The sequence below is a fragment of the Euprymna scolopes genome, chromosome 24 (assembly GCF_053919585.1).
Source record: "Euprymna scolopes isolate OS-2025 chromosome 24, ASM5391958v1, whole genome shotgun sequence".
Taxonomy (NCBI): Eukaryota; Metazoa; Mollusca; class Cephalopoda; order Sepiida; family Sepiolidae; genus Euprymna; species Euprymna scolopes.
The window spans coordinates 49,894,730-49,907,812 of record NC_136505.1 but is presented as its reverse complement, the minus strand read 5'-3'; the positions used below and the strand labels follow the sequence as shown (position 1 = coordinate 49,907,812).

General features: G+C 37.1%; 1 protein-coding gene across 6 annotated transcripts in view; it reads right to left on the bottom strand.

The window, feature by feature from the left end:
* Positions 1-13,083, bottom strand: part of LOC145246700 (uncharacterized) — a 64,368-nt gene that overhangs the window by 18,785 nt on the left and 32,500 nt on the right. For 3 of the 6 annotated variants that reach the window (XM_080108425.1, XM_080108428.1, XM_080108426.1), the window contains exon 2: positions 10,754-10,779. The exons of the other annotated variants lie outside the window; for them this stretch is intronic. In XM_080108425.1, coding sequence (XP_079964551.1) covers positions 10,754-10,779 — 26 coding nt within the window. The remainder of the gene's footprint in view (positions 1-10,753; positions 10,780-13,083) is intronic. 6 annotated transcript variants of the gene reach the window in all.

The window sequence follows — 13,083 nt, the reverse complement described above, 5'->3', positions numbered from 1 at the left end:
ACGGTTTTCCTACATTAACTTTTTAACAGACAAAGGGTGTACAATGATACATACGTTCGCCTACTTACTGTACGATCCATATAATCAAACAGTGAACTGGGCGGTCATGAAACATTACTCCAACTAAACAGATAGTAGTAATAAAGTAACGCTAAAAGAGAATTTCGTTAATATCACACGCGTCGGGGTCGTATCTTTTTGTGTCACGAAAGTGATGAGGTCATATTCTCGAAGTGCGTCGGTGTGAAGAAATCCACAAGTTGTTTTTACTATTACTGTATTATTTGTTCGTGTTTTATATTGTTTTTAAACTGAATAAAACTGAATCCTGGACGTGTGTGTGTGTGTGTGTGTGTGTGTGTGTGTGTGTATTTTTTCCTGTGTTACTTGTTCTTCTATTGCAATTACTCTTTGGTAATGAAACATGGATGGCTCTCGTCTTGGGGAGGCTCCATGTTTTGACAAGCTTCTGGGTTTGACCTTTACACCTGATCTGAAATGGAACACGTGCATCAAGTCTGTTGCCAAGGTCGCTGGAAAAATGGTGGGATCCTTCTACCGCCCCAGAAGATATCTCACTGCTGATGCAATTCTCTATCTATATAAAAGCCAAGTACGTCCAAAGATGGAGTACTGCTGCCACATATGGACAGTAGCTGCTAAAAACAGCCTATCCTGCCTTGACAAAGTACAAAATAGACTTCGTGTGGCTTAGTGGGTGATGCTCTTTTCTTCCCTGATGCCTCTTTCCCACAGAAGAAACGTTGCGAGCCTGTCTTTGTTCTATCGTTACTTCCATGGCAAGTGCTCGTCTGAGCTCCAATCTCTGGTCCCCACTCGCCAATCTTTCACGATCAACACCCGTCTAGCTGAAATCACTGTCAATAATTTTTCCCACTCTTAATCTGTGCCAAAATCAAGACGTAGATTCCATGAACAAAGTTTCTTCCTTAGAAGTGCTCGCCTGTGGAACTCTTCTGCTTGGCTGTTTCCCACCTGACTACAACTTGGACGTCTTCAAGTCCAACAAACAAATTCGTGATAAACCGCCCTCTTAAGTAAGACACTATCAAATCTCCAATACTAACGATTACTACAATACTATCCCATTGATTACTGTACACGCAATAACCCTTATCCCCGAGGGCCTTGATAAGTGGTGACTACCATGTAAAAAATAAAAATAAAAAAAAACTTTCGTAATCTTTGTGCCACATTCCCTTAAGTATTTCAAAATGTCCTTGCAGTAAAACAAGCTTTACCCATTTTGTCAGTCTATTCCCATCTTTGACACTCGACGAATTTTTGCGTTGATTTAGTGATGCGTCAAAAACATATCATCCACTAGATGGAGGGAGATAGAGATGGACACGGAATGGCAAAGAGCTACAACTATATTCGGATCTATGTCTACTTTCTCTACAAAGATAGGGAAACATGTATATACATCGGGGGAGGGGGCACATATTTATATTTTCCTCCCCTCGGCATGCTTAACAATAGATCTAAGGTCGAGAACTGAACAATACGAACGGAAAAGGAATTAACCTGTGACAACCACATCCTGGATATTCAATGTTCGAAGATGGGACATCGTGATTCGGTCGCAGTTCTATAGATAAACGAAGAAATATGTTGTGGGTAGGGGAGGGTGTGAAGAAAAGTGATTCTAGAGTAAAACGTTAACCAGAATTAAAATAAATTTTCAAAGAGTTTTTCACGCAAGCGCAAAGCGGAATTCAGCAATCGTATTTCTGTTAAGTGGAACAGGCTGTCAGGAAAATAGTCTAGGAAAAACATTCAGGCAGCATATAGACTTACACATCTAACAGTCCTTTTAAATAGCTTGCCGACAGTGGCGCTGCAATTGTTGAATTTTTTATCGAAATTATATGTTTAACAGCAGATTTTAAAAGTCGCAATAGAACATTCACGGGTTAAATGCTTAAGCTAGATAAATAACTTAGCAAAACCAAAATGTTTACAGTAAGAATTTTATAAGAGTTTGGAATTTTAATTTTCACTAGCGGGACCTGTGGAAATTCCACAGCGGACTCTTTCATATGTTGATGTTGGCATTCTGTGGATGGTCAGCCTAAATGAAGACGCCCTGATATTATTATAGCTTTTTTTTTGTTGTTAAAATTTCAAAAAGGTATTTATCTAAGCTAGCAGGGACGCCCGGTGGTAAAATACGCTTAAATACGCTTGTATATATATTGGTATAGTCAATTCGATTCTTATAAAGGTGTGATTTCAAAAATAAAAAATATATTGATATAACTTGGGTGCATCAGATTGAATTGAAACCGAAACCAAAACTTATGAAAAATTCTTAGTAAAATTATAAAAAAATATAAATAAATAAAATAGATGACTTGAGGGCCATTAACTATAATTGAAACAAAAACTTATAAAGAATTCTTGGTAAAATTATTTCTTACAAGAAATTGAAGGTTATAACAATGAAATGACAATCACTCGGAAGGAGAAAAATGTAAACGTGACACACAAAAGAACAAACGCTATCGTATTAATATATAGATAAACAATAACAATTTGTATAAGAACAATGGATGACCTGGTTGGTGACGTTAGAGAACCAAACAAAGACAGAGTTTGATCTATACACGTAGTAAGTCATGGAGAGAAGATATCCCCAGAGTTAAAGCGAATGGGAATTAGAGCGGAAGAGATTTTAGTATCTTGGAGTCCACGGAAGCACTAGTGGTGGGTGGTGGGCATGTAGAAATAAGAAAATGCGTAAAACTCCGAGACGGAGAACGTCTGGAAATAAATTGTATATGTAAAAAACACAACCAGTGTTGACTATCGTTCCTTTCGGAATGAAGAAATCTTCATTGCAGCTTTTACAGACCTGTCAGTGAAAACCAACCGATGGAGAAGGTACGTTTCCCTTTTAGTTTGGTGTAACTCCACAGAAGAATGTCATTCGTTCTTGTAAAGAACTGTGTTCGCAAGATACAATGAATGTTTCCTGATAACTACTATTTAAATGTCTATACATTACATCTTATACAACAAAAGGATGAACATTATAAAGTACACGCTAGACACGCAGACATTTTATATATATATATATATATATATACATAGTAGAAATGGTAATTAATAAAAACTGAAGAAAGTGCTCAATACTGTTGTAGAGCAAATATGCGTTGGGTTCTGTAAAAGTCTGAGGAAGCTACGGACGGCAAAAAAAAAAACGGCCGGGTAGCTGAAACAATAATGTAACTTAACAGAAAGATACGGTAATAAAAAATAAAACGTATATATATATATATCATCGTATAACGATTAGGTCACTGTCTGACTGATGTAAATGAACATTTAAAATTAAAATGTTTAAATTCAACGTTATTTCACACGGTTAATGGTAGCCGAATTGATTAGGTCTTCGCTAATTGGTCGAATATTTAATCTCCCGTGGCTGATACGTACATTATACAAACTTTTCTGTACTTTGTTTAATTGCTGCTATAAGTGCTAAACTGAATAAGTACCCTTTTAGAAATAGGCCACGCGAGCTGAGGCAAGCTTTCTTGCCCTCAACCACAATTGTAGTCATAAAGATATTTTTTATAAGTCGGTCAAATTATAAATGACAAAAAATAAATAAAAACTGACAAATGGAATTCCGATGTACGAGAAACAAAGAAAATAATTTTTAAAAAAATACCAGAGACAAAGAGCGAACGATTCAACTGCGATAGACGAGAACAGACGTCGACAGTTGATTACAGTCTGAACAAGTAATTAATCTGGAGAAAAAGAAGTCACAATCCTCGACTTCCATATGACTCAATTGTCTGCAAATTATTTTTACTACCAGTTTTTAGGAAGGGGAAAAAAGAGTGGGGAAAGAGAGAAAAATTAAGATTAGAAAAAAAGTGAAATATTTCTCTGGAAAAAAAAAGGAAAGAAAACGGTAAAAGCAAAGGAAAGGGAAAAGGGAAAAGGAGAAAACAGAAAAGGAAAGACGAAACGGAAAAGGAAAGAGGGAGAGGAAAAGGAAAGAGAAAAAGGAAAGAGAAAAAAGAAAGAGAAAAGTAAGAGGAAAGAGAAAGAGGAAAGGGAAAGAGAAAGAGAAAGAGGAAAGAGAAAGAGGAAAGAGAAAGAGAAAGAGGAAAGAGAAAAGAGAAAGAGGAAAGAGAAAAGAGAAAGAGGAAAGAGAAAGAGGAAAATGAAAAGGGCAGAGAAAGAGGAAAAGGGCAGAGAAAGAGGAAAAGGGCAGAGAAAGAGGAAAAGGGAAAAGGAAAGGAAAAGGAAAAAAGAAAAATGAAAAGGAAAGAGCAAACGGAAAAGGAAATAGAAAAAGGGGGAAAGAAAAAAAAGGAGAAAAGAAAAAAGGAAAAGGGAAAAAAGAAAAGGAAAAGCAAAAGAAAAATAATTAAAGAAAAAGAGGAAAAAAACTAATTATTTTATCGGACAACAGATTATATTAGAACGTTTTGCTGTAACCCTTATCGAGACCACAAACAGGCGAAAGAAATATCTCTGGATGTACAAGCTGTATCTATCCGGTGTTGTCCCAGATGCAATGAAATTGTTTTATATTTTAATTTTTATTAGTTTACACATTATTTAAAACTTATGCAGAAACATGAATAAAAATAATTATTTTATAGGCTGCCACTCTTTATACCGGTATTTTTATTCCCCTTAGATTTTTTTTTCAATTTAACCCCAAACAAGGCCTACTCGTAAAACATGCAGAGGGATGCAACATTCATCGATAGGACAGAGGTAGAAGTCTAGCTGACAGTTCGGGACCTGTAACCGAAAATAACTAGCGACTCTTTAACCCTGTCCAGGAGTGAGCGACTATTAGCAGATGCACCAGGCCAAATGTGACAATACTCCATACATAGGCGAATAGTGGCCCTGTAGAGACACAAGATACCTTCAGGCGTAAGTAACTTTCTAGTACGACAGAGAGAGCTCCCTATCCTCGCAGCATCTCCGGCAATGCCCCCGATCCTGTGAACGTTAAACTGAGGAGTTTGAACGAAGTACTTTCAGGTAATGTATCATTAGTCATAGCTATTAATAGTTAGAAAGGTTTCTTGTAATTAAAAGAAATGAGCTTAGCTTTGGCAGCATTGAATATTACCATCCATTTATGTTCCCCATCTCACTACAGACAGGAGGTCTTTCTCTGGTGTTTCCGCTATTACCTTGGATATGTGTCCATTTGTTTTCCCCTCGTGGTCATTATAGAGCGTGATGTCAAATATATTTAATTTTTCCCCATTTTTACCAGTTGAATATTATCTTTATATAAACAGTAGCCATATAGTAGAAATAACATTATGCAAAACAATAATAAATAAATTAAATAGAAATTATATTTCGGGCGAATCTGACCTTCCTCGGTGGATTCTAGAGAGGTTTTTCTTATTGTCGGGCCATATAAATGAATGCCAATGATAACCGATCTCTCCTGGTGTGAAATGGAGGTGGTTATTAAAGGTCTTAAGTGTGTGTGGACCACGCTGTTACGTGTTTAAGGATAACTGATCCAATGCTTTTACATAGACAAGCACTTTACTATTGAAAATAGGATCAAAATTTGATATTTAAACTTGAAGACAATTTAGATCCAACTTTAAACACCTCGCAAGATATAAATAAAACAGGTTATTCCTCTTTGTTAAATGTGGTGTTGGATATAAGCCTCTCATAAACATAGCAGTTTGAACACTTCTTGTGACTTACATGTCATAAAATATAGGGTTTATTTCTCTCATAAGTAATATGACTATCACAGTGAATGGTTAAGAACGTTGGAATGGAATTTGTAGCAACCGACACTCGCTACAAACAGGCAGAAGTAATTCTCACGACTTGAAATTTGAAATCCATTTTCTCTCTGGCTTGTCCAATCACAAGCCAGCTCTCTATCACATGACAGAGTATATAAAAAGCGAAATCTGAAACTCAACCCTTTTTTATCCTGATCCTGCCTAGGGCCGAAGCCCCAGGCAGAACGTGTGTACAGCAAGCTAGCTATGATGTTCTACAGAACTACTCGTCGATACAACTCGCACTCACTCACAACATGCAAACACACTGAAGACTTTGCCCTTTCTTCTGTAATCGGCTTCCTTTGCCCCGACGACTACTAGCTATAAACACGTGTGGACTGAACTGTCTCTCCTCAACAAGCCGGCAATATATTAATTCTATCTCTACACAAGCACACTTCAACCTACTCACCCGTTTCTCTCATCTACAAACGCTACTAACGAAAATGGCAAATAAAGTTGTTTATTAATATAGAATGAAACTCCATTGTGTTCTCTCATTTCATCAAATGTTTAAATTGTTCAACCGGGGATACAGTTATACAAGCTGATGATTAGTGAACATGAAACACATCCACGAATCATAAATTATGAAATTTTATTTAAATAAATCTGGTCATCCTGGGATTAAGAAAACATTCCTTTGTGTTCTTACTCAAAAGAGGCCTTGGTCACAGTGAAAGAAAAAGGTCTAAACTCAAAAGTTAGCTTTCAAACTGGTGGTATTTTCTTAGTACCAGGATGACTAGGTTAACGAAACCAGGTATCCTAGTAGACGCTAGTGTATAGAATTTAAAAAAATAATATTAGCTCTTGCAAGACCTACGTCCCGGCACTTTAGTCATTTTTTCCAATTAATTTGAGAGATGTTGAATGGTAGACAAAGGTGACTTTAGTCCAGCTTTCGGGCACCGATCAGAGGTATAGGCTTACCTAGCAACACTGATGAGTTTGATGGAGACAAAATGCAATGGAACCCCGGGATACGGCATTAATACGCTAAGCGGTTGGTGAAATCGCCGTATGGCGGGGCATACACAAATTTTTATATGGTATATATTAAAAATTAGTTACAAAATTCAGTACAATATAGAATACACATGTATATAATCAAATAACATAAATAACACCGTAAGCGGGACAAATACCGTAATCCGGGACAGGAAAAACATCGTATTTCCACATCGTAACCTGAAAACACCGTATCTCGGGACCACCGTATCCAAGGGTACGACTGTATGTATATATGATAGGTGTACCTATTTACTATGCCTCCCCACGGGACAGAGTTAGACACCAAGGTTGTTTTTTAACGTGGAGAAAAGGTACAAAAATAAAAATTGTCTCAGTCGTGAAGGATTTCTCTTCCACCGAAAGAGAACAAGAAAATGAAGTGCAGCATCTGAAGAACAGATGGTATTTATTTGCTCCCCCACCGAGCAAATTAGGCACAAGGCCAATTTTTAATGTGAGGAGTGAAGGGGAAATGGGGACCAACTCCCCGGGGAGTAGGGGAGCTGGATAGTGACAATTGGTATGAAGGGTTGCCCCTACATTGACCAAGGTCTTATATGTGGGGTCGCCCCCACATATGGTCTTTGCTTGCAGTATCTGTCGGAACAGATGGTATTTATTTGCTCCCCCACCGAGCAAATTAGGCACAAGGCCGATTTTTAATGTGAGGAGTGAAGGGAGGGGGAAGGGAAAAAGGGGACCAGCTCCTGAGAGGTGGGAAATGGGAGCTGGTAAATGGTCAGGCATGTGGGGCTGCCCCCACATCTGGTCTTTGCTAGTCATAGCTAGTTATAGCTTGCAATATCTGTCGGAACAGATGGTATTTATTTGCTCCCCCACCGAGCAAATTAGGCACAAGGCCGATTTTTAATGTGAGGAGTGAAGGGGAAATGGGGACCAACTCCCCGGGGAGTAGGGGAGTTGGATAGTGACAATTGGTATGAAGGGTTGCCCCTACATTGACCAAGGTCTTATATGTGAGGTTGCCCACACATATGGTCTTTGCTTGCAGTATCTGCCGGAACAGATGGTATTTATTTGCTCCCCCACCGAGCAAATTAGGCACAAGGCCAATTTTTAATGTGAGGAGTGAAGGGAGGGGAAAGGGAAAAAGGGGACCAGCTCCCGAGATGTGGGAAATGGGAGCTGGTTAAAGGTCAGGTATGTGGGGTTGCCCCCACATCTGGTCTTTGCTTGCAGTATCTGCCGGAACAGATGGTATTTATTTGCTCCCCCACCGAGCAAATTAGGCACAAGGCCAATTTTTAATGCGAGGAGTGAATAGAGGGGGAAGGGAAAAAGGGGACCAGCTCCCGAGAGGTGGGAAATGGGAGCTGGTTAAAGGTCAGGCATGTGGGGTTGCCCCCACATCTGGTCTTTGCTAGTCATAGCTAGTCTAAGCTTGCAGTATCTGCCGGAACAGATGGCATTTATTTGCTCCCCCACCGAGCAAATTAGGCACAAGGCCGATTTTTAATGTGAGGAGTGAAGGGAGGGGGAAGGGTAAAAGGGGACCAGCTCCCGAGAGGTGGGAAATGGGAGCTGGTTAAAGGTCAGGCATGTGGGGTTGCCCCCACATCTGGTCTTTGCTAGTCATAGCTTGCAGTATCTGCCGGAACAGATACTACACTTTGAGGTATTTATTTGCTCCCCCACTGAGCAAATTAGGCACAAGGCCGATTTTTAAAGTGAGGAGTGAAGGGGAAATGGGGACCAACTCCCCGGGGAGTAGGGGAGCTGGATAGTGACAATTAGTATGAAGGGTTGCCCCTACATTGACCAAGGTCTTATCTGTGGGGTCGCCCCCACATATGGTCTTTGCTTGCAGTATCTGCCGGAACAGATGGTATTTATTTGCTCCCCCACAGAGCAAATTAGGCACAAGGCCGATTTTTAATGTGAGGAGTGAAGGGAGGGGGAAGGGAAAAAGGGGACCAGCTCCCGAGAGGTGGGAAATGGGAGCTGGTTAAAGGTCAGGCATGTGGGGTTGCCCCCACATCTGGTCTTTGCTAGTCATAGCTAGTCATAGCTTGCAGTATCTGCCGGAACAGATACTACACTTTGATCCCAGCCCAGAGGCCAAGAGGATTTTATATGATAGGTGTAGCGAGAAGAAATATCCGTCTAGCCATATTGTACGCGTATGCTCCCCAATTGGGATGGTGTCTTTGACAGGTCTCCTCTGCTTTAACAAAAAGAGACAAAAAAAAAAAAAAAAAAAAAAAAAATGTCCGCCCTAAAATCCTGTGGTTTTGTCGACTTCTGTTATGGCGTCACTTAAAATTTTCCATTCAAACGTCGGTCTTTGTTATCCAACAATAATAAACGATAAGAGAATTAAGTCATCGAATGGATTGACCGAAGTGAAAAACATTAAGATAGCAATCAACTTAGTGAGACCAGATTATTATAAGAAAATAACGAGACTCCGTGGAAAGGTCACAGTGCTTTCAATCTCAATTTGTATAATTTACTGTAAATCTATACATATCTATAAAAGGGAGAATGTGTGTGTATGTATGCGAGAACAACTCTCAACTTATATACTCAACGAATTTTTGATCTACAGACTTGAAATTTGGTACATAGAGTATTCAGGCACATGGAAAGCTTTAATCGGTTTTCATCCGGCAAAGGGGCTGCTAAGGGTGAAAATTGTAAAATTGGTGCTTGGGTCATCAGATTTTTATGTTTATCAACCGTTTCAAGACTGCAGACGGAAAGTGTCAAGCTGGCCTAATGGCTATCGCACTTGACTCGCCGTCTTCCGGTTTTGATTTCGACCTCGGCCACTTTTTTTTTTTTTTTTTTTTACTTACTTACAAAAGGTGAACTGTTAAGAAAAAAAACAATACTCGCATTTACAGGTTTCAGTTTCTTTCCGTTTTTTTTTAATTTATTTTTTAAGGAATTTAACGTTACACTTAATTCCTGGCAACGTCGGGTACATCAGCTAGTAATCTATAATATAAAGGGCAAAAATCTGGTTAAATGTATGTATGTATGTATGTATGTTTGACAGAGTCAGATTTTCACGAAATCTGTATCGTTTTGAAGATCTACCCTTCGAACGACAAATATCGAAAAAATGGCTAAAAACATTAATTCTTTCACCCTCAACTTGGCACTTTTCTATAGGGAGGGTTAGCAAAAAAAGTTGTTCCTTCATGACAATTTAGGCAAACACGCATGCGCAAAAAACGTTCTTTCTTGAATTTATTTTTTCTAATTTATAAAGTTTTATATATTGAAACAGGGTTATTTATGCCATTTTTACGTTCGTTTTTTTTATTATTTTTCGATCACGTTTTTTTTTTTTTTATTTTTCCATCACGTTCGCTATTTTGTTTTAAGTTTGAACATTTAAACAGGGTTATTAATGCCATTTCTTTTTGTTCGCTTATTCTTTATTTTGCATCACGTTCGCTGTTTTTTTTTGTTTTTGTTTTTCAGATTTTAAAAAAATATTTAAAACAGCGTTATTACGTTCGCTGATTCTTTATTTTCCATTTCGTTTTGATTTGCCCCCCCACACACACACACACGGGCAACGCCGAGTATCCTCGCTAGTAATAAATATTTAGAAAAAGAAAACGTTTGTCACGGTTAATACCATCACAAAAGTGGCTTTCTTCCGTAAACATTGTCAGCTAAACGTGTTCTAAACAAATGAAACAAATATATATCTTTACTAGCTGTGTGTACCCGGCGTTGCCAGGTTGAAACATATTAGCGGGTGGAGGATTTAATCACATACTATTTAAGATATACCGAATATCCTAACTTAGGATTATCCTAAAGGGTGGATTAATGGAAGCATAAAAACATCCATCTTAATCCATGAAAATTAAACAAGAAATAACGTTCATAGCGTAAAGAGGAAATAATTCACAGTTTAAATAAATACTTACTTCTGTTTTTAAAAGGCAACTGGTGTCTGCGAATAATAATTGGAAATAAATTAAATTATTTATAATTCAACTTTAAACAATATTCCTAAATAGAACAATTACAAATTTTATTACAATAGACAATAACAGAATTATTCAAATAGATTTCCTTTAATATAATATATAAATGAGGTTACTTCTTGAATGTAGATTTTCTTTGAATATACAGGGTAACCCCCCCCCCAAAAAAAAAAGAAAGAAAAACCGAGCCCCAACTCTAATTAGGCCCTGTTTCTTAGTGTTTTGTCTGAATGAAATGAAACTTCCGTTATAACTTGTTTATTATATTCAAAATATCACATCAAAACACTAGGGTCTTCGACCTTTTTTTCTCTCCATTGACTGTAAAATGCTCAGGAAAACAATTGGATGTCCTGTTTTATAGATATATCGATAGACTAGTATTTCGGCCCGGCGTTGCCCGGGCGTTTGGATGTGTATATTGAGCAAAAAAAAAAAAAAAGTGATAGTAGGAAGGAAGGCTCGAACCCGTACCGCGAAGGAGGAAAAGAACGGGAAAAAACCTGACGTCTTTGCGGTAACGACCACCGCCAAACCTGAAGTTACTCATGCTTAAATTAAGGCTAGCCAATCGAAAGAAGAGGATAACTTTAAAAAATATCGGCGAAAAAAAAGCGACGCCCCCCCCCCTATAGAAAAGTGCCTAGTTGAAGGTGAGATATTTATGTTTTTAGCCAATTTTTCGATATTTGTCGTATGAAAGGTCGACCCTTGAAACGATACTGATCTTGGTAAAATCCGTCGCCTTTGTCGAAAGTTTTAGGAACACATGCAAACATACATACATATATACATTTATATATTGGTAACTGAAAATTTTCGACCCAACCGATGAAAAAGCTTGTCCTACCTCTGAATACTTTTTATGTAAAATTTCAACAGCCAAATTTCTGGCCGAAAACCGATCACAAAGATTTTCCTAAATCTCAGTACCTTGTATATCAGATTTCGAGTCTGTAGACTAAAAATTGAAAGAGTTATTGCGTAGGGAAATGTACACAGACACACAGACGCGTTCACTTTTTTAGATAGATAGAACAAAAATATACGTATACATAAATATATATGGAAACAATTTTGTGTTTACTATAAACTTTTTACGAAAATATTATGCAAGTATAAATCATATAGAATATCTGCATGAATATAATTACACGTAATAGTTAACTAAAGATGATCATCCCATAAGAAAACCGAAAAAACTAATCGGGAATTAATTAAAATGAATGTTTAAAAAGGTATATGCAAATTAGCTAGATCTTTTACTAGTGAATGCAATTCCATAACCCATATAAGAAAATTGTATTTTCTTTTTAAATAAATAGAAACGAGGGTTTTTAATATGAATATCAATACACACAAAAGAAAAACGAATTTATAGGAGTAAAGATTTATTTTTACAAATGCGCTGTTTGTTTTTTGCTACTTTTTTGTTTTAATTAATTCGAAAAAATAAAAACAACTAATTTCAATCGCGCAGGTTAGGATTGGGTAAGATACATGTTTGTAATTTTATTTATTGTATTTCCATGTTTTTCCTGTTTATGATATCGTACTTTTCTCGTAGCGATTTAACATTTCGCGATTGGCCGCTTCCGATAATTCTCGTCAGTAACCGAGCACACCCGAGAAACTTCATGGAAACCGCAGGTCGGTAAATGCAGAAGTACCAAAAGTTGTATTAGCGATTTTTCGATGTATACATATACAGTATAGATAAAATTTACAATATATACATATTATATATTGCATAGAAAAATGCGATCATGAAAAGTAATATGGTTAAGATTTTAACATAGAAAAGTAAAAGGACTAGTTGTTAAAACCGGGGGGGGAAAAGACAAGATATTCTAGCAAAAATTATAAATTTATAACTTAAAATATTGCACGATTAAGAATTGATTATATGTTAAATTGAATTTCAAAAAGTCTTAATGCTGCAATATTTAAAGTTATAAATTTATCATTTTTACTAGAATATCTTGTCTTTTTTCCCCCAGTTTTAACAACTAGTCCTTTTACTTTTCCATGTTTAAATCTTAACCATATTACTTTTCATGCTCGCATTTTTCTATGTAATGCATGTCTTTTTAGGCTTTGCTTTAAAATAAAATTCTGTTTCACTTGTTACTTGTGAATTATTAGCGACAGTACAGCTGAGAGACAGATCTTATATATATATATATATATATATATATATATATATATATATATATATCCCGTTACGTTATCTCCACCGTTCCAAGCCGATTTGAAGTAGGGTAACAGAT